Source organism: Patiria miniata, unplaced genomic scaffold (genome assembly GCF_015706575.1).
Source record: "Patiria miniata isolate m_02_andy unplaced genomic scaffold, ASM1570657v1 HiC_scaffold_22, whole genome shotgun sequence".
NCBI classification, from domain to species: Eukaryota; Metazoa; Echinodermata; class Asteroidea; order Valvatida; family Asterinidae; genus Patiria; species Patiria miniata.
The window spans coordinates 18,888,146-18,910,405 of NW_024037061.1; the positions used below are offsets into that span (position 1 = coordinate 18,888,146).

General features: G+C 40.6%; 1 protein-coding gene across 2 annotated transcripts in view; it reads right to left on the minus strand.

The window, feature by feature from the left end:
• Positions 1–860: 860 nt before the first annotated feature.
• LOC119729938 (protein bicaudal C homolog 1-B-like) overlaps positions 861–22,260 on the minus strand; it is a 45,064-nt gene continuing 23,664 nt past the window's right edge. Inside the window, exons 1-16 of one of the 2 annotated variants that reach the window (XM_038202727.1) lie at positions 18,062–18,923; positions 17,158–17,237; positions 16,645–16,857; positions 14,361–14,594; positions 12,872–13,078; positions 11,985–12,116; positions 11,428–11,596; positions 10,921–11,076; positions 9,259–10,167; positions 8,670–9,003; positions 7,772–7,992; positions 7,028–7,188; positions 6,400–6,556; positions 4,952–5,142; positions 4,436–4,535; positions 861–3,738 (exon numbers count right to left, since the gene is read on the minus strand). In XM_038202727.1, the coding sequence (XP_038058655.1) occupies positions 3,602–3,738; positions 4,436–4,535; positions 4,952–5,142; positions 6,400–6,556; positions 7,028–7,188; positions 7,772–7,992; positions 8,670–9,003; positions 9,259–10,167; positions 10,921–11,076; positions 11,428–11,596; positions 11,985–12,116; positions 12,872–13,078; positions 14,361–14,594; positions 16,645–16,857; positions 17,158–17,237; positions 18,062–18,104 (3,444 nt within the window). In that variant the 5' untranslated portion in view covers positions 18,105–18,923 and the 3' untranslated portion in view covers positions 861–3,601. Of the gene's footprint in view, positions 3,739–4,435; positions 4,536–4,951; positions 5,143–6,399; positions 6,557–7,027; positions 7,189–7,771; positions 7,993–8,669; positions 9,004–9,258; positions 10,168–10,920; positions 11,077–11,427; positions 11,597–11,984; positions 12,117–12,871; positions 13,079–14,360; positions 14,595–16,644; positions 16,858–17,157; positions 17,238–18,061; positions 18,924–22,260 lie in introns of those variants that run through there. The other variant, XM_038202726.1, reaches the window with a different exon arrangement.

Genomic DNA, 22,260 nt, shown 5'->3' on the forward strand with positions numbered 1-22,260 from the left:
GCTTCGGTTCTCAGTTGTAATAACATTGTAAAATAACTGATCTAACTGACAATGTAGAAGTGTAAAAATATCCTTTCATTAACAAAAAAAAGAAAGATGATTTACAAAAGCAAACTATTTTACATACAAAATATATGTACAGTTCATCATATAGAAATATAACACAAATAGTACACAGAAGTTTCCTTAAAAATCTTTGATTGTTCATACAAATAAGTTGCTAAAAATGTCTATACTCAACCCCCCAAAAGTTGAGAATTGCATATATGATTTTCATCTAATGAACAAAAAATAATAAAGTTATCAATAACATTAGCACTCAAGAGTAAAGCTTGTCTACTTTAGAACGAGAAAAACTACAAAGGCATCGTTTTACTAATTCAAAATTCAGCTGGCATTCGCAAAACTAATTCTAAAGATTTCACACTTTTTTCGCATTTGGCATTTGGGCGGTTCTATATGTTCGTTGACGTCACGATTAACCTTTTGCACGTGACCACTGTCCCTAATGGTCACGTGACAATACTGTGGGAGTATTGTGTTATGTACTGTATATCGTTCAAAATAATCTTCCCAATGTTAAAGCAAAAGTATAGGCAAAAATAAAAACAAAATAAAAAGATTTGTACTTGTGAAAAGCTGTTGGTAAATTTCTCAGAGCAACGAGATAAAACATTTTTTCAAGTAGAAAGTTATAAAAAAAGACTCAAGCAATTCTCACTTGTCACCGTGGCAGGCAACAAATTGAGTTTAACTGGTAATAACTAAGTCATTATCTTAGATTTTATACCAAAAAAAGTCGTAGTCATACTCTCTCATGCCTTCATACTTCAATTACAAATGTCTTTTTTTGGGGGGGGGGGGGGGGGGGGACGATATTGTCTGGACCACGGCCAGCCGTGAAAACTAAAAACAAACTTGGGGTGCTAGCATCATTCGACACCGGGCCGCTGTCCAAAATCTACACACATGTTTAATTCGTACTGTAGAGCCGCGTTGCCGTTGCCGCGTTTTAGGTCCATTCCATGCACTTTTACTAACACAAAATAGCTAAAACTGCTGTCTTGCCCTTGGGTTTTTCCCATATTTTATTCCACTTTTTCCTTAGTCCCCTTAGGGTGCATGAAAAATCCTATTAAAATTGAAGGATTTGGGTAAATTATTCAAAAATTGTGCCACGGTTCCATCTATTTTTAAAGAATATTTCATAAATGTTTACTTATAAAACTGTTTTACTCTGCATCCTGCAGAGAAAACGGCATTTCATTTACAGTATGGAAGCGCCTGAAACTTTTCTGTAGAAATTCTTTTCTACAATTTCAGATATAAACAGGAATTTCTGTGTATTTACTAACTAATTCTACTGAGTGTGGACGACACATTGACAAGGGTGTACAAAGAATGTGTACAGAGGACGGAGAACGGACTTGAACTAATTTCAAGACTATATTCACCTTTTACAAGTATGTCCCATAATACATCAGTGCTAGGCATTTTTTTATATCTCCTATGAATAATTACATTTCCATAAATAAAATACATACTCTGCTTCAACTGTAACACTAAGAACTTCCCAGTTTTAAAGCAGGGGGAATGGTTTTCCGAGTTGGGCTTTGAATATTTAAATTTAAATATGGAGTTACTAAAAAAATGTGATGCATGTTGATGCTACTCAAATAGTCTTCTTAAATGTTTGTCCCCTCTATAAAAAATGTTTTCCAAGTATTTGTAAGTCAACTCAATCAAAAAGTGAAAAGTCACCGTCTGCAAGAACAAACCCAAGGCAATCTTTTCAAAGTTTGGTTCGATTCATACACTACTTCTGTAAGTGATGAAAAATCGGTGTTCATGGAAATGGACATGAATTGCATGTTTTCTAAAAATGATTTTTTTATTTTAATATTCGGAAGCACTTCTGTTTCAACACTTTAATAAGGCAAAATGGTTTACGTTGGTGAAAAATAGTTCTACAAAATGCATGCTGTTTCAAAAATATATGACTTTAGCTTCAGCTGAAAATATATTATTTTTTAATTAAAAAAGTGTTCAGTGAAGTACAATAGTCTGAGACTATTCGAACATTCTTAAACTGCTGCAAGTATTTCAAAGTCTTCTTAAATGTCTACTTTTGTTTCAAAATAAGGTCAATAGTGTTGCATATATTTTCCACAATGGAGGCATTTGCTCTGCACTATTTGTCTCGTAAATGTGACATAATCACATTTTTGTTTTAAATTTTCATTCTGCAAACAAGCAACTGTCGATGATTCATTCATTCATTCATTCAAATCATCCCCATCTAATTTGAAAGACACGTGGTGTATTTAAGGAGCAGTCTGTTTTGCCGTTCCTGTTGCAAAAAGTAAGCGGCGGCCATTTTTACAGTGACCATTGTCATGTGCAAACAAACAAAGGAATTAATGGTTGAAAACCAGATGCAATAAATGAACCCTGCTCCACCCCCCCCCCACAAGAATAATAATAAAAATATAAACGAAAAATTAACATTAAAAATTAATAACAATTTCGTCAAGGAAATTCCCCTTCCAATATAATTCCAATACCCTTGTCAAGTAAATTTCTTTACTTTTTTAAATTGTCTGATAGTTTAAATGTCGCCCACTCCAATTTCGGACCTTTGCTTGCAAATGAGGGTCGACAAGAATCGATCAGTCAAATGTTGAAATTTTCTAACATAAACTCTCACAAAAAGCTGCTTTTGTAAACAATTTTTTCAACAAAACTGACGCATCAGGACTGTATTGTTTTGGAATGATATTGTTTTGTGCAAATCAATATTGATGGAATTTCAAACTTTGATTTTTTTCTGCATGAACATCCTTCATCAATGACCTCAACTTGACCTCAACTTGACCCCAACATGACCCCGAAATGACCCAACACAGTACAGGTCAAAGTAAAATGACCTCGACATTTATTCATTTATTCCTCTACAAACCCTACAAAACTGTATCAACGAAGTTGTCTGGTATTGTGAAAACTATTTGAAATATACAGAATTTACAAACTTTTTTTTTGATACCGAGGGTCAATTGTTGATGTGATCATGATTTGTCATGTACGCAAGCTTTTTTGAGCTGACGGAGTGCTCTTTAAAAACACTGATGTTGACACTTGTAGAAGCTCCGTGGTGCGTGCATGTAGGGGGCAAAGTACGCACGATTTATGTACACAAACTCGTATCGTCTAGTGCGAGCCCCAGGCGTACAGCGCCAATGCGTTCAAGAAACCCTCCCAGTGGCCCCTCCAACTCTCTCTATGTGGCAGAGTGAGGGGGTACTTGTGCACGGAGTCTGTTGCAAAACTACGACTAATTCATGCTGTTTTGTCGCTTTCTATGGTATCAAGTCAAACCCATTCACGGTGGCAAAATTTGCCTCATAAAACCTACATGTAAAGGGTGTATATTTGTACTTCACGACAACCTTTTTGCTGTATTCTGAACAGAAAGTTATCTGGATGGAATCAGAATTGATTTAAAACCCGGCAGTGCTGTTAATGCAAAGGCTTGCGAAGCCATTACTTTACTTACACAATGGTACCTGTGATTTGGTGTGGTGGTAAGTGTATTTTGTGTGGTTTACCAGACGCTGGTCGGGCTTTCGTGACCGTGGGTGGAGTGGATCAGGCCGTTGGATCCGTTGGAGCCCTCGTGAAGGAGACCAGAGGTATTGGTAGCATTGAAGAGGAAGGGTGTGGTCTTACTCTTGTTCATGTCTGCCGAGAAAGACGAGAAAAACGATGATACTTAAAGGTTGCAGCGGGAAAAAAGAGGGGGGGGGGGCCGATTTGAACGACAGAACTGAAAGGGTTTGGAAGCAAGTTACCCAAGCAATTTCTGATCGCATTACAAAACCTCTTTGTATGGTTTTCTTTATAAAGCAAATGAAACCAAATTTGGTAAATTGGGGGCAGTGTTTGAAAAAGCCAAATTTTTTTTCCAACGATGGTCAGCCGACCATTGTTGGAAATACAAAAATTACACTTTTCTTGAAAATGACAGCACACCAGGTGCCATGATTTCACAGGATGCTTGGGACTATTATTCACTTGCAGTCAAGTAAGATACTTCATAATAATTTGGTAGTTTTGTTTTTTGATGTTTGCAAATGTTGTATATTACCTTTAAGTGCCCATGTGGGAACACCTTGGGTCTTTTCAACTGGCACAGCTATAAAAGTAGCGGACGGGAAGGGAAGGTACCTTTAAAAACCCTAACAATATTTCCATGGGGTAGATAGTTAAGGCTAGCCAAGTATAGAGATTTTTTTTCAACACGTAATTACATTGCAAGCAATGTTTGCATCCGAAGTAAACACATTCAGCAGGAACAGAGATCATTTGCATAGCAAATATGGAATATTTTCATCAGAATATTTTCAACCTGTCAACATCTGTGAGACGTTTTCTTTACCTGAGATGGCCAGACGCATCTTCCGTCTAGCACCGAAGGTCGTAATCCCCAGCTCCTTCAGGTCATTGTCAGTCAGGGTCAGGAAAGTTGAAAGGTCAATCTGGGGAGGGCACAATGGGAACAAAGGTCATTTTCAGAGGTATTCCTATGTGACTCTGACTATTGTGATTTCATTTGTTGATGATTGCCCCAAGATGTGACATGGGCTTGAATACAATTCTGATGGAGGAAGACCACAATGCAGTCAGTATACAAATGTAAGATCATTTACTTTTTGTGCATTTGTTGTTTGTTTGAAGCATCAAAACTTCTCAAAATGTTAAGAAGGGTGCACAACAACCTGTTGAAGTTTTCAACTCGGTAGATAAATATTTTGAGAAAACAGAGTAAAAAGCATGCCCAAGGGCACCCTATGTTGAACCAACTTTCAATGTTAGTTTTCTCTCAAACGATAGGACAAACATAAAACTTGGCCAAAGTTCTACAGGCACCGAGATCGTGTTCCGAGACCCTCACCTCTTGCTGTTGAAAGACGTCAGCGTATTTGCCCAGGCCTAGATTGATGAAGAGATCGCCTAGGTCTGGTTTAATACTAGCAGGAGACTGGGAGTTACTACTGCACTCATTGCTGGACCACAGACCTTTAGATTGTCTGGGCAAGGAAGAACCCTCGATGTAGTTACTGCAACTCAGATTAGTGTAGGTGACTGAAAATACAGATGAGACAATGCAACGTGAGTTGAAACTCTGAAAGGGTAGAGGGTGCTTGTGTTCTTAGGCAAGACACTTTACTACAATTGTCTCGCTCCACCCACAATGCAGAGTGACTTCACACCATGAAGGGGTAGACTGTTCTAGTGTTCTCATGCAAGACACTTTACTACAATTGCCTCGCTCCACCCACAATGCAAAGTGAGTTCACACTCTGAAGGAGATGAGGGTTCTTGTGTTCTTAGGCAAGACACTTTACTACAATTGTCTTGCTCCACCCACAATGCAAAGTGAGTTCACACTCTGAAGGAGATGAGGGTTCTTGTGTTCTTAGGCAAGACACTTTACTACAATTGTCTTGCTCCCTCCACAATGCACAGTGGGTATTCACTCTAAAGGGGTAGAGGGTGCTTGTGTTCTTAGGCAAGACACTTTACTACAATTGTCTCGCTCCACCCACAATGCAAAGTGACTTCACACCATGAAGGGGTAGACTGTGCTAGTGTTCTCATACAAGACACTTTACTACAATTGCCTCGCTCCACCCACAATGCAAATTGAGTTCACACTCTGAAGGAGATGAGGGTTCTTGTGTTCTTAGGCAAGACACTTTACTACAATTGCCTCGCTCCACCCACAAGCATGGGTACCTGTGAGGGTAGAACACGCACTACCGCATAAAAACTTATCGCATGGCCTGATGAACATGGTTATAATCTGTACCGCTGGGAAATGGTTAGTTCTTCAAGAACAGTTTTACTTTGACATCCATTTGCAGTTTTCCGAACCCGACTGTACCAGCTCCCAGTTAAGAGCTGCTGCAATTTCCTCAGAAAAATGAAAGTCAGCTCACATGGTGATCATGTGGGCAATTCATAAACGAGTACAATATAGGAATGCATGTCATAAACATTCCACAACTTAAGTTTGAAATTATAAATTGCGACTCAAATCCTAACACAACCTCAGTATCACAATACAGAACAGCAGTTCCAGCTTATGAAAGGGATAGTAATGTTCTTGTTAGAGCAAATTAACCACGATACCTAATTAATGATTCAGAGAAATGATGCAAAACTCCCAGGCTGTAATCTCCTTGACCAGATGGTCAGAATCTCCTAGATGATGGATGTATGAAATTTCAAAGATACAGTTTCAGGTATATTCACTGAGCTCTTACAAGCTCCGTCACGTATATTACACAAGGTTGGATTTGCCCACATCGTATCATGCGGGGAATTACGGACACACACCTTTCTTTTTCCTGTTCGCCGGGTATTCCCCGGGTGCAGCTGACGTCTGTTGCTGTTCCGACGTCTGTGATGTCATCAAATCATCTAACGGACTCGAACGATCCGGTGGCCAGCTGCTCTCATTGGTGTTACTCTCGCTTTCTTCTTTCAAAGCATTCTAACAAAGAATTTAAAAAGTAAATTTGTTATGTTGTGAGACTTGCTGAAAACAGCTACAATATCTGGTTTACTATTATGGGATGTGTCAGAAATTAAACCCTCAACGAGTCATGAAGAACCGTTTCGGTACCATCTTGTTTGTGGTACGTGAACCAGTGGGCTAGATGAGTCATTCCAGTAATAGAGGGTGTAACGCGTGACTTTTTCCTGTCCCTGTTACCTTGGTACTTTGTAAGTTGTCATTTAAGTATCATTTAGAATGACTTTACTCAATATTTAGTTGTTAGGTAGGTAGTTTGCTAATCATAAACACTCGTGGAGGACGACTGCATTAAGGAGTGCATAGAATTATAAAATCATAGATGTCAGATGTAACAGGGACAGGAAAAAAAGTGTACCCCAAATTTATCGCCTAGCTGAGGTGCTTTTGATGTTCATGTGTCTATGCACAGAATTCAAGTCTGCATACCTCGTAAGTAGTGGGCAGCTTTTCTGTATGGAACAGTGAGAATCCGTTAGGTTTGCGTTGTTCTCTAATCGCAGATTCTGGCATGGACTTGGAGAACCCTAAACCACTCCACTGATCGGTGGGCCTCCGGACTTCACTCACGATTGGTTTCTTCTTCATGGCTACCAGGTAAAAACAAGAGATTTCTGATTACTAAGTTTAAACAAATTTTCCTGCAAGAACAATCCAGCAATGATACACAGAAGCCATATCTATCATCACACATACCACAAAATGCAAGGAATACTTTTCGAAAATCACAACAAGTGGAATGCAGTGTGCCGTATTTGATTCCAAAATGCAATGTTCTTCTTCAATTTTAAGCAGGAAGAATCCATGACATGTAAGATTTTCTTCAGAGCATATACAAGCTAGTCACTGACCCAGGGATTAGTCGAGTCCTTCAAAATTCCATCACAAGTTCTTTCACAAGTACATCACACGTCCAGTCACAAGTAACAGTGGATGAACAATAACAAAAGAAACGTCTTTGACATAGCTCATTTGAATAGCTAGTGAGTTGAATGGGACTGGAGGACTTGTGATGGACCTGCAGGGATTTGTGATGGGCTCAACCTCATCCCTACATTGAACAGCGGTTTTGCCTTCACAACTTTACTCCCCATTTACAAGCAACATTTGTATTGTTTGGTGCCAGTTCACCCTCGTAATTGGCAGGGAAATCTCTCTTGTTGAAGAGCGTACCTTTATTTGCCATTAGTTTCTTCTGATCATAATCCACGCCATTATAAGACGTTGATGTGGACTGCAGGGCCAGCCTGTCCAGTTCCTCCTGTCGTTCCTGCTCTCGCCCCCTCTCCCACTCCCCTCGCTCACGCTCCCAGTCCCGTCGCTCGCACCCAGGGGCTCGCTTGTCGGAACTGTCCGAGTCACCGCCCGACTCTGACGACCTCCTGCTGTTGGCACTGAACAAAGATATCGAGGGAGTTGGTCAAAACTTGAGGCTTTATGTGTTGGAATTACAGTATTGGTATCGGTTGTGGTAACACCACACAATACAACCAATGTATTATAACATTCGTCAGGTGTTCTCTTGTCGTATACTGATAACCAGTCAGACAACAACCAGAACACACACAGGTGAAACGTTGCAAAGACCTTGACTTGGAGTGGCAAGTATTGAACCTCATGAATATTATTTTATGGCATTTCTGCAAACCGATACACATTTTCTCCAAATTTGTAAATGTCCTTGTTCTAAGCTTGCTATCTCAGAAGAAACGAAAAATCTGCATTGCTCCTTTAAAGCTAAATTAAATACATTGTCAAATGTTTAATCAACTGCACTCAAGGGGAGTGTGGCTTTGTGGTAGGGTTTGTGACTCATGATCAGAGGGTCAGGGTTTAAATCCTGCTAATGGTCATATGTTGTGTCCTTGGGCAAGCTACTTCACTCCCACTTGCCTCTCGCCACCCAGGAGTACAAATGTGTACTTGCATTAGCTGGGGAGTAACCTGCGATGGACTAGCATCCCATCCAGGGGAATTATAAATATTCTCAGTCGTTTTATGTCACTGAAACCAGAGATAAACGCTGGTCCGATTGGCCATTTTGGCTCGTGACAGATGTCACTGCACTCACTGATATGCGAGTCCCGATCCCGTCAATCCCAGGGTTCCATCTGGCAACAAGGTCAACGACCCCCTACCCCCTGACCCCATCAGCACCCCAGACAAGTTGCCATTGCTGTTGCTAGGTGAGACGTTGCTCTGCAGGTAGCCTAGATCCACCAGCTTAGGATTGTTGTTGTTGTTGCTGCTGATGCTACTGCCGCTGCTGCTAATACTACTGCTGCTTCCTTGCAAAGCGTTGATGGGAGAGGTCATCGGCATGGTGATGAGGTCAATGGGGCTGTTGCAAGGGCTCTGGGCGGGGCTGGTGCTGCTACTTGTGTTGCTATGGTTACTGCTCATCACTAATGGGAAAAGAAGAGCATTAAAGTGAAATGAATATTGAATGTTGAATTATTGGATGTTCTTTTGGGAGGGTATAGCAGGGTTCTACTGTTATAGCTTGTCCAATATGATTGAGCTAATATTTCATTAGTGTCATTATCATAACAATGAAGCATCTGTATTGGTCAAAGCTGGAGGTAGCTTGCGGTGAATTGGCATGGGAAAACAAACATTCCCAGTTTCACATCAGGGGAACTTGAGAAGACATCACTTGCCTCTGTCTTTGGTGTGGGTCGACAGGTGTCTATCAATCTGAGAGGCTCGTGCAATGTGTTCAGTCAACTCTTCACCTCCGCAGCAGCTGATCAGCCTCGCTGCCTTGGCTGCCATGTCTAACCTCTGCAGCTCCGTTGAGAGCAGGATGGGATCTGCCTTGGTCAATCCGGGGGGTGGTGACGTCGGGTGTACTCCTCTCTGTGGGGGGCTGTGTATCACCCTCTGTGTCTCTGGCTGGTGCGGGATAGGGTGTATCACCCTGTGTGGCTCAGGTTGTGATATGTTGGGTTTGGGCATGAATACCAGCTGTTCTGCCATAATGGTGTTTTGTGGTGATGCCTTTAGGGCTTCTGGTTGTGGGTTTGCACTCAATGCTGATGGGAGTATTACCCTGTGCGGGACCCCTTGTGGCAGGGTGTTCATCACAGTGTTTATTGCTTGTGCGCCAGCCGTTGGTAACATGTAGGCTCGCGTCGACTCAGCTGCTGGACGCATTGCAACCTGAAGATTGGTGGCCACGGTTTGGGATCGTTGGACAGGGGCTGACAGTGGATTTGCATGGGAAGGGGATGAGGTAGGGGAGGCTGTCGGGGCGAGACGAGGGTTGGGGGCAGGGTGAAGAGGGGGGCTCATATTGGGGTTCAGCGTAGGATTTGGAACAGGGGCCTGGGTGGGGTTGGAAACAAGGTTCCGGGCTGGAACAGGAGTTGGGTTCTGGACTTGGTTAGAGACAGACTGGACAGTGTTCTGACTCTGGAGGGCGCTGTGACTCTGGAGAGTGTTCTGACTCAGGAGGGCACTGTGATCCTGGAGAGATTTCTGACTCTGGAGGGCCCTGTGACCCTGGAGAGTGTTTTGACCCTGGAGGGCGCTGTGACCCTGCTGTACTAAAAGGACGGGAGTCACTCCTGCAGGGAAACGTGGAACGATAAACAATGAAAATTGTCATAAGGAACGATAAACAATGAAAATTGTCATAAGGAACGATGAACAATGAAAATTGTCATAAGGAACGATAGACAATGAAAATTGTCACAAGGATTATTGGATATGCATGTATGAAAATAATTAGTAGACAAATACCATGTTAGTTTGTTCGGATGGACTTTTGCGACATTTAGCATGAAGAATAAAAAACAAACTAGTATTCTGAGGTAAGTTTGCCAGGTTGTTCAATTTCCACTGATCCAGCAAAACAAGTTGTCAGGTAGATTAGTGTGTGTGTGCATCTTAGCAAGCTGTGAATTCCATGGGCTCTGTGGACAAGTACCCCCTCAACAGTAATAAAGGGAGAGTTTGTGGAGACTACTGGGAGAGATATTCAAATGCTTCGCTGACGACAACTGATACTCATGCGACAACGCCTTGACTTTGCTCACATTCAGAATAAAAATAGTCCTGCGTACCTTGCCCTATACGTGCACACACCAGTACAGGCACGTCCAGTCCCGTCCACTTGCTCTCACAAGAGGTTAAAGAGAGCCCTCTCTTGTTTGCGCATAGAGCCCAAAAGCTAATCCAGCCTAGGCTAGAAACCTGACTTCATCCATGAGAGGTCATTAGGACAATGATGTACTATCCGTTCTCTGACTGTAGATCTGAGCTAGATATTTACACAATGTTTAGACAAATTTGCATGCTGCTCCTTGTTGGTGACTTACTGTGAGTGAGTGCAGTTGACTGCTGGGATACAGCAGGCCAGGAGAGGCCGCTGGGACCGCTGATGGACGACCGAGGACTGACCCTAGAGACAGGCAGACCGTTCACAGACAGAAGACTGGTGGTGTTGACATTGATGAGGTTGGAGTTGAGGAGACCTAGGGAGAAGTGGGGATAATGTGAACATTGTAAATACATTTTCTAAAAGGGTTTTTGCCCTTCGATGACTTCATTTCATAAGCACCCTATAGACTCTGTGCACACGTACCCCCTCAACGGCTACAAAGAGAGAGTTGGAGGAGACCACTAGGAGAGACATTTGAATGCATTGCTGACGACACCTGGTGCTCACGTGAAGACACCATGGGTTGGTGCACATACATAATATAATTAGGTGTGTTTACTTTGTGCAATACGCACACGAATTGCCAAACGAGCACATGTATTGGGGCTAATGCAAAAATAAAAAACAGCAGCATAGGCAATGACAACAGCTGCAGTTTACTTACTGAGGTTTGCCACGTTGACCCCAGACAGAGGCAGCGACGTACCATTCAATCCCCGCACGCTGGTGCTGGTACAACTAGCTGCACAACTCTCGCATTCCTGGCCCAGTAACGCCTGCCTGGCTCGGTACATGCTGGGTGCATTCCTCTCGATACTCTTCACTATGACAGACTGGGTCAAACAGAGAAACATTGGCACGTTCTAAATGCTACTGCTGTGCTTTATTGATTTATTAAAGTTGCCACAAAATTATTTAAGTTGCTGCATGATTTTAAAGAGTCCGACAATACTCTTTTCAAAATGGCAAACAGAGGTGATTCAATGACTGTTTTGTGATCGAAAAGAGGTCATACAAAACAGCTGTCCTAAAAGCTGTTATTATGCACGTCAAGATTTTGAAAATCATTTTAAACGTTGCGCAGCTACACCAAGTTTTGTGAAATCAATTGTAACATTATTGCACAGCTGTGCAAGAAATGTTACGTAAATCCTACGCATGGTGTAAATTGCGCATTATTTTGTGAAATCCACTGCAGGCACTTATACAGGCATGACCTACCTTGCTGGGTTGCCTAGGCTTAGGTTTGACACTGATGAACACATCAAGTTGCTCCATCAACTGAGCTAGTTTAGTGGTATCTACCTCCACCTCATCCTTGACATCAAACATCAGAACTAGGGGGAGACATCCCTGCATGGAATGGACAAACCAACAGTCAATCATTCATTGATCACTCATCATTATGAACCATGCCATGGGAAGTCAATATGTAAACCCTGTATGTCAGTTTCAGGTGAAGAGATATGAAGTGTTAAAGTAACAGTGTCACACAGAGAGTCACCGCACACAAAAACAGCACTGTGGAGAGCAGTGAAGCGTGACTGAATCTGCCTGCTTGCCCTGAGCTTAACCACACAAAAGAATTGTGCAGGGATTTCAAGTGTTATCCATATTCCACAAAAGATTTTATAGTTACACCTCAAAAAAAAAAAGATTTGTTTTTCAATTGCTATTTTCCTAGCAATGTTGAAGTTATTCACTTTTGAATGAGATACCGTATCAAACGAAAAAAATCCACTGATTTTTACCGGTAGTTAATGAATTATTACTTCACAAAAAATTCAAATTATAAGCTGCCAGACAATAATCTGGCTCTTGCAGTGCGGTTTCATTTGGGCTCAAATTGAAAGCCCATTTTCAGGGGGTTACAGATTTCAAAAATCAGAATAAATAAGGTGTTTTGTTTTCGTTAAAACAAAACATACAATCTGAAAATTGGTTACGAGAAAACAAGTTCAATTTTTTGAAGAGCACAGGGTTTGCAGCTTTAATGAGTGCATCAGAATTATAAAATTATGTCAGATATAACAGGGACAGGAAAAATAGTGTAACCAACCTTTAAAGAATGACCGACTCCCCAAAGTCTGGCAAAAACAAAAACATACCATGAGTAGTTGCCTAGCTACGATGACGGAGTCCACCGGTCCCGAGATGAAGACGGTGCTCTTGCGCTGTGCACTGTTAGGGTCAGGGAAGTGGATGGTTGCACCGGTACCCTGCATGATCTGTTTGATGTTCAGACCTCCACGGCCGCTCATGAACTGGTGATGCTGTGGTGCAATCTCTATCTGCGTACTCACGGGACAAGTTACCTGCCAACCAAAGACAGAAAATGTATCCAAGATGCATGTGATTTTAACACCTTAATGTAGCACAACTACCGGTACCTTTGGTTGTCTTTAAAGCTATAGTCCATCATTTGCAGCCATCCGAAAAGTAACTGGCGTAATTACTGTTGAAAAACAAACTTGGTTGAAAGATAGTAAGGGAACTAAACTCCCTGTGAAATTATTCTTTCTGGGAAGCTGTCATTTTGAAGTAATCAACGAAAGGAGGCATTTCCAAGGGTGATTCTTAAGAAGCACCGTAGGAAAATTTAAATTAGTAGTTCGTTTTGTTATTCAGCGCAGCGCGCACAAGTATTGGAACGACGCACACGCGCGCGCGGTTGTTATACGTGTAATTTGTCGGATCAGTGCGCGACGCCGCGTATAGCTGCAATTCAAAACAATTCAAAACATGATTCAGTAACTTTTGATTTGAAATTGAGATCTTAGAATGCTGCTTTTCTCGGAATGTACAGCTGAAGCTTAGCTGAAACTTCATCAGGTTAGTTGCTCAGTATCCTTCATTAGATTTTGAACACTTTTGTTGCTTCAAACGAACAAAATGCACTAATTACAAATGATGGACTATAGCTTTAAAGGTATTGTGTGCGCCATTTGCGAACATTCACAAATGGAAGTGCCAAAATATTTTGAAACAGTCTACTTGACTGAAGGTAAATAAAAGTATAAAGCATCCTGTGAAATCGTTGCACCTGGTATGCCATCATTTTCAAGGAAAGAGGAATAACCATCATTTTCCAATGATGATTCAGACCGACCCATCATTTGAAATGTACGGCTTTTTTTTTTTACTATATATTTGAACAGGTACGAGCCAGCTATTGACTTGATGTATACGCTCGGTACACTATGTACATGTATGTCAGTTTCCCACAACACTAGCTATATGTAGTAATTAGGCATTCCCCTTGACTACTGGTTCTGTACACGACAGATTTGGCAGCTGCATTTTAATTAATGGTTGAAACTGAACAGCGCTTTCTTTCTTGTGTTTTTCCGGCACCAATGGACAGAACAGTGGAACAATGTCTGTTTAAAGTATGAGCCCTTATAATTGGCCCATTTCATAAAATTATGACAGAGGCAAATGGTATGAAATATCTTAAAATAACAAACTCCGGCTTTGTAATGTCCAGCATGTTAAGTTTGCACTTTGTGGTCACCCACCCATGCTAATTAGTCTTGCAATGGCCAGATGGTCTCCCCTTGTTGATGGATCCCCCCATCCTCCCTTCCTGGGACTTACCCCTAAGTTCCCAACGAGGTGCTCCATCAAGCGTAGCGTGCCTTCCTTCACCCCCGCGGCATTGCTGCTAGACCCCCTGACAGTGACCGTGGTGGAGTAGCCCCGAGCACGCTGCTTCATATTCACCCCAACGTTGTAGAGCTGGACGATCTGTTGGATGGTGGGTGAGTTGATGTCTGGAGCTGGGTTGTTGCTGATGGGAAGCTCAAAGACCAAGACCAGCGGGAGAAGCTCCTGATACAACCAAGAATGTCAAAGTCCAAAAAAACACAACAATGATTAGGCAACAACGCTCAGGGAGCTATTCCTGATCTTACGCTATCTTCGCATTGGACTTGTTTGAAGTCCACTGCTGCCAGCCGTTAAACTTCCTAAATTGTGTTGACTGTCGGTTGTATGTTTTACATTTCTTGTCAGTTTTTAAGTTTCTTGTTTTATCTAGAACACCTTTAAGCTACCGTAAATTCTTGAAACACTTTGGTGCATCATTAGGCCTGCTATAGAGTCTGAAATTGACCACAAATCAAACAAAACCTGTTAATTTGGGGGAGTAGGGAGGGCACAAGCCAAGTACCTCCAAAAGTACCTGCTGATTTAACGACAGAAAATCTGCTCTAAGGACTAGGATAGGACTGGTATCAAATACCCTGTGAAATAATTCCGTCTGAAATAGTTTGGAAGAAAATTAACATTGGAACACTTTTTGTTATCTAAAAAGGTACAGATCTACAGACCTGAAACTTTAACAAGTTGTTATGTGCCATACATAGAATTTGAGCAATTCTGTTGCATCAAACAAAATAAATGCACAAAAAGCAAATGATTCTACGCATCTTTAAAGATATACTGTACAAGGGAGCAACTTCAGCACGTCTTGAAAGTTTGGCTCGTATACACGTATCCATTGAGTACAGTAAATGTAATGAATATTTCCATTTCCAACGTAAGCTGTGAGAATTTAATGGGCCACAGCACATTCCAAATTTTGATTCAGTTTATCGTTAAAAGTTAGGTGCATTTTTCGAAAGTTCCCCCTTTCAACACTTGAAGTTTGACATTTTAGAATGAACTGACTGCATATAATACACTGACAATGATGTCTGGATCATTGTACATGTATACATGTATACATGCATTGTAACCTACAGGTGTATTGAAAAGAAATGTGCAATGTATTCATCAAGCTGTCCTTTCATTTGACTGCTTCAAAAGGGCAATGGTTTCAAATGACTCATTTCAAATACCGGTACATGTATCTGGTCTAGATGAGGATTGGGGGGGGGGGGGTGGGAGAGATAAGTGAATGACCCCAAGTGACCCATCTTCAACCACAGGGTATCATCGGGACAGAGCGTCTCTAAGCAACAATGTCAACAAACAAGTCAACAATCTTCCCAATTTAGAGTCATAATGGGTTGTTTTCCCTGCCCGTTTTTGTCAGTGTGTTGTGGTTTTTTCACAGTTGTTACTTTGTGGTTGGTGGTTTCAAGTTCCAAATTCATCATTGGAGGTTACAGATGGGCCAAGGGTTGTTTATTGCACTGTTCATGCACAGGGTAAAGGAATATTCAAAAGTTGTTAACAATCTTTGTGCCATTTTGCAGTACAGGTGGCAAAGCCAAAATTTGAAGGGATGGTTAATTTCGGGGTGAACCTCAAACCCTTTTCTACATGTACCATTCCCAAGATTTTGTTAAATCAAACATCTTCAAAGGTAGGGTAGATCATTTGTCATTTTTGCATATTTTTCGTTTGTATTTTGTATTGCGCCCGAAATCAGTATTCAGGACACGTTCTCATACTGGTACAGCCCAATCGATGCTACGCCATGTCACGCACTGAACCGAGGAATAATAACCATGCGTGCTCGTGCATCGTGGCAACACTTGCACGCACCCATTCACATATTTGCCCAATTACAAACCAACTAGTAACGGATATTTCCAAAAAAGTGTCACTTGACTCTTCTTAGGAAATGACCTTCTTTTGTTGTTTTCCTCAAAACGACAGCATGCACAGAAAGAATAATTTCACAGGGAGTTTAGTACCATAACTATCTTCAAACCAAGTATTTTGAACAATAGTTTGGTCAGTTTCTTTTTTGATAGCTGCAAATGATCTACTCTTCCTTCTAACTTATTTTCATCCCCCTTTTTTCAGTTGTAAAATAGCAGATTTTATAATTTTCAAAACTACTTTATGGAGGGAGGATTAGGGGGGATAGAGTGAGTGAAAACATGGTAGGACTAGGAGAAGGATGAAGTCTTTCAACCGGTACACTCACCCTAACTTTAGCCCGAGCCTGCTCCACTCCGCCAATCTGTCCAGCTATGGAGACCTGGTTACTCTTCTCTTGTTGAGAGCCCCGGTTGGAATCAGGGAAGTGGATGTGGCAGCCTGTGTCGTGCATGACCTTCTTGATGATGTTTCCTCCTTTGCCGATCACGTGTGAGTGCTCCGTGTAGGAGACGTCCATTTTTAAGGTGACTCTATTGCTCTGAAAGTGGAGATCAGCGGTGGCCAATAATAATTGTCAGAAAAAAGTATTTCCTCCTCCAAGATAAAAAAAACCTTCAGTATAGACCATGTTATCTGTGTCGTCATGCTGACATGCAACGGACAGGCAACCCACACATTTAAGCATCTTTTTCATGTTATTTGGCTCACATTAAATGGTATACAACACATTTAAACTGTGTCTACAACATCCAATTTTGTAAACAAAATGTGAAATAATCTATAGCTCTACATCAAAACTACAGATATTCAAGTATAGAATGTATGCTCTGTGACTCACTTTTGTATCTAGAACTGACATGATTTTATCTTTGGCTGCTGCTATGTTCTCGATTCTTCCTGTCACTTTGATGTGGGGATCTGCACATGAGTGGACAAAAGTAAAAAGAAAACATTGATAACATCAAAAGGAAAGAAAGAGTACATGTAGGATTATTTATGCACACAGAAGCAGAGAGTACTTTGTGTTTGAAATCAAAAGTTAAAAAGAAATTGAGCAATTTTAAATTTGTGCCCCATTATGTTCTTAACCAATTGCAAAGCTTCAAGGAGACGCAACTTCATGTAGTTTTTATAGCTTTTGAGAGCAAACTAAAAATCTATTGTAAAGCTGTCAGATTCAGGAAAAGATCCCAGGGAAACTTCATGTGAAGTGTAGGAGGGGAATTCAGTCTTGTACCAAAAACAGTGAGGATACTTCAGTTGTGTGATGTTACAAAATGTTTTCCGACTTTATTACAACTGTGCCACAATTACAATGTATATCTTCTCTCTTCCATCGCCAATTAAGAACCAACTCCTTCCAAAATTCTTTTTAATCACAAAAAAACGAATTTCTTTCCCAAAATATTATCATCGAAGTATTTTAGCTTACGCACGCGTGCACGCGCATGCGATGTAACGCAGCTGTTCATGTGCACTACTGTTCTTGTGTGCACTGTTCACTTGCCTTGCATACCGGTATATATATCATTACTTTTCACATCACAACAACTCTCTAATTCATGGCTCTGGAGGATTGGTTTAAAAAAGAAAAAAGTGAACTCTGAGATGTCGCACAGGATCGACTAATCATGCAATAGCATGTCTGCGTGACTGAGCGATAGTACAAATCCACCTATTGCACTCAACATACGACGAGTAAATTATTGTGTACACATGCATGCAATGTACACAAAGCCTACCTTCACTCTCACATAGTGGCATCCTTATTACTGGCTGACACATATTTCAGACAGGTTTTGTCTCTAATACTTTATTCCATCAAGGCAGCACAGCTCGTTGATAGACTCAGAGAAAAGTTTGACTATGTGTTTTCCAACCATTGCAAGTGATGTCTGCTGAAGATTCCAAATGTGGACAGAGATCCTCTCCAGTGTTAATAATCTGTGGCGGTGCTTCAACGTATGCTGACAGATGATCTGAACAAATACATGCATGCAGACAGCATATGCACAAGTTCATTTAACTTTACAAAGTCATCAGAAAGTTTCAAAAACAGCAGATTCCTCAACTACAAGTTTCTCAAGTCCAAACATTGTAACACAACACAGACATGTCCATTCGTTGACAAAGATTTCCTTCTGTCGTACTAGCTAAACACCACTGTGTGCATAAAAGAGTACATGTACACAAACAGCAAACAGTACCAAAGTTCCGATCCCCAAACCACACAAGAAGTGTTCAGCACACACACATGCGTTCCTCTAGCTACCGCCATTCACTGCGCACTGAATTCACCAAGCGTTGACTCCTTGCTTTTGTGCGCCCTGGTCGTGGTATTAAATCAGCGCTTACTGTCTCCATTCATCCTGACTTTTTTTTGTGGTTAGAGGCCGATTCTTTTTTAGGGGAGTTTGTTTGGTGAGCAGGTAAGTGAACTGCAGGAAATATAAAAAGCAGGCTCTGGCGCAGGGTTGTTGTCAGCCTAACAATAGGACAGGATTTGGAGGCCTGTGGTAAAGACTGGAAAATTGATAATGGGCATTAAGAATGGAAGAGCGACTGACACTGATGACTTGTTCACTTCGGGCACCTCAGGATAAAACAACCTTGTTGTACATGTAAGACTCGAAATCGAACTTATACAAGGGATGCTGTGGGTGTTGTTTCAAAGTGCGATAGGAGAAACATTTGAAGACTTCCTTGTTTTTTCAGGTGACTCTCTCTGACACGGCATTTCAATGGGGGTGATCAGACAAAACAGTTTTCTGTGACGCAAACGCAGGATAATTGTCGCGTCATTCAATCGGCTTTGTGCGTGTAGCAAAAGGAAGCTTAGCGTGTTCTTGTAGACGTAATAATGTAACAATAGAGTCGATCATCATCTCTCTTTAATTGCTAGTCAGCTGTGAACAAACCTGACTGTAATTGAAGGAAATGCGCACAGTGGGAGGAATCTGTTTCCTCCTCAGTGACGGCAAAAGGCGGAAGGAGTCAGTCTCTTTGGGGGGGGAGAGATGTTTTTAGAACTCAGCATCAGGAAGTAGGGACAGTATAAACCAGAAGTGGACAGGGAAAGGAATTTTTAAATGTTACTTTTTTTTATTCATCTAATTATTTGTTTGGGAGATTTATATTGTTATTTGCATGGATAGGCATGGGAGTGGTGGATGGGGGACACGCCTAATTAATTTGTTTTGTTTAAACAATTGTTAAAATAAACAGAACTGCCAACTCACAAAAAGAATGCGCTAGTTTTGTTTGCTTCGCAAAGCAGGACAAATAAATTGACTACCACACCATGATATTTAAAGTGAACTCTATACATAGTATCTACATTTAGAAGCTTCAGGTACATGTACACGTAGAAGGTACTGTACAAGCAGTAAGAATGTTTATGACCTGAAGGTTTAAATGATTGGGAAAAGAGAAAGTTTCAACTACCGTATAGGCCCCCTATTGTTTTGGTGGATATTTTGAGAAGGCGTCATTTCCAAATTTATGAAAAACTTTCAGGAAAATGTGAAAGATATTTCAAAACTTTACGGTTCTTGTTACTTTTTCTACTTGTATTTTGGAAATTCTTTTTAAAAAGCACGCTAACAGGCCTTAGACCAAAAAGAAAGTCCAAAATATTTCATTCTCCCTCAAACTTGGCAAACTTTGAGTGAGTTTATGTTCCCTTCACATCTCTTGCACCTTCCTCAATTTTGAGGTGAGATATTTCAGATTGCTTTCCACCAAATTGAATGCATTTATAATAAATATTGTTTTCTTTTTTAGGATCATTATGTACGTTTCTACATTTCAAGAGCTCATAGAAGCTTCTGAAGTCATTCAAGCAACGTACATGTACATTTCTACTGACCCAGTTAATCAGCAACGAACGTGAAATGAATACACTACACTATGATGGGCCCATCCAAAAAATCCCATAATCACAGGGAAGTAGATGATCAATTTCCGTCTATTCAGATATCGAGTCCAGGTATTAACACATTCCAGACTTCAAGGCTGTAGGAATCAACAATCCATGCAATCAACAGGTACACAACAGGAAGGAAATTAAGAGTTCTTTCACTAAGTTATGTTGGGTATTTAAGTTTTCTTACAAAGTACAGAACAGATACTAGTATTGTATGCAGCAGTTTCATATTTTCTGATGGGGGATTGACCAACTTTGCTTGTGTCCAACTGGGCCTTTAGATGTACCGTTTATGCTCTTTAACAAATAATATGGGTTTTTTTTCAAACATATTTTCTATTAACAAAAAAAGTACTTTTTTTCTATCACTTCAAACCTAAATGGCAATAATACAAAGACATACCGGTACTGCATACAAGCAGAACACAATTAAAACACCTACAATGTTCACATGCTTCAACAACAACAATAGAGAATTTTGTGCCTTAAAAGCTGGCTTATTTTAAAAATCAACCTTAGTGCAAGTGTATTGTTAATGCGCAGGTGTTACGTTAATTCTTTATCAATGTAAACAGCTTCTATTTTGTCCGCTTCCCTCAAACCACAAACGCAACCATTTTGCAGTTCACCTTTATTCATCCTTGAACCAAATAGCAAAATATAAGAAAAAAGTTGACAAATCTCCAGATGAGATTTCAGGTCAAAACACAATCCCTTTTGTTGAAGTTCATTTTTGACGCCCAGCCGTTCGTTTGGCCATAACCGCAACGTTCAAAGTGATCAATAGTAACACAATGCGCAGTAATAGCATGCCAGTTGCATGATATCACCTTCATGTACTTTATGGTGCTTATTTTTAGCAAAAAAGGGAATTACCCATCTGTGTGTTGATATGGATGGCACTGTTTATGTTAGTTACTGTTTGTGTTGATAGGGACAAAGTACAGAAAGTTGCAGATATGGATCACTCAACGGACCAATCAGTGTGACGCATGACTGAGACTTCGATGATGTATACTGATGCATTGACAAATACATACATGTACACACATTGTGTGTGCACACATGAATGCGTACAAGTGTACATGCAGTCCGGTTGTATGTTATGTATGCATTCATTGTACACTATTGAACTGTATCAACCCAAAAAGGCAAAACTGAACTTAACATGTACTGTGCATACTTTATGTACAATTCTTGTTTTACTGCAAATGAAAACCAACATTTCTATTGGAGTATTTGGTACCAACTTTAAAAGCATTTTCTGTGTCACGAAATTAAAAAAAGAGTAATGTATTGCATTTATTCTAATCATAAATCAGATACATTTGGGAGCAGCATCATCAGGCATGATTCGGGGATGGGGGGGGGGGGGGGGGAGGAGGAGAGAGAGAAGGGGGTATGAAGGGGAACCAGTCTTGTCAAAAAGCCTCAACTGCCTTTAATCCTCGACCAAAACAAAAATATAATGTCCTTTTGAAATAAGGTTTTACTTTTCAAAAATAAAAAAAACAATCAAGATCAAGCAAAAGCCAAACTTCACTTAAATATCTGAAATATTCTACAATTGTATAAAAATTCCAACCATAGGCAAAGAAAATGTATATTTCCCCATTCTCTCAGTACCCACGATTGCTGGTGTGTAAAGTTTTACTTTTCAAAAATGTAATAAATAAGACTCAGTTTTTATACAATTGTATAAATATTTCAACCAAAGGTAAGAAAACTTTATACATTGTATTTCCCCATTCTTTCAGTACCCCATTGTTGGTGTGTAAAGTTTTACTTTTCAAAACTTAAGACTCCATGTTTGGAACTTAAATATCTGAAATATTCTGCAATTTCAATTCCAAAGGTAGGAAACATTTTCCCCATTTTTTGGGTGCCCACGATTGTTGGCGTATAACTCTACATCAGCAATTTCCTCCACGCACCCTCCATATTTCTTTTTGCTCCGCCCACTCTTGCAACCCCTTTACAATTTTTTGCTCGCAAATCGTGCCATATTTCCAAATC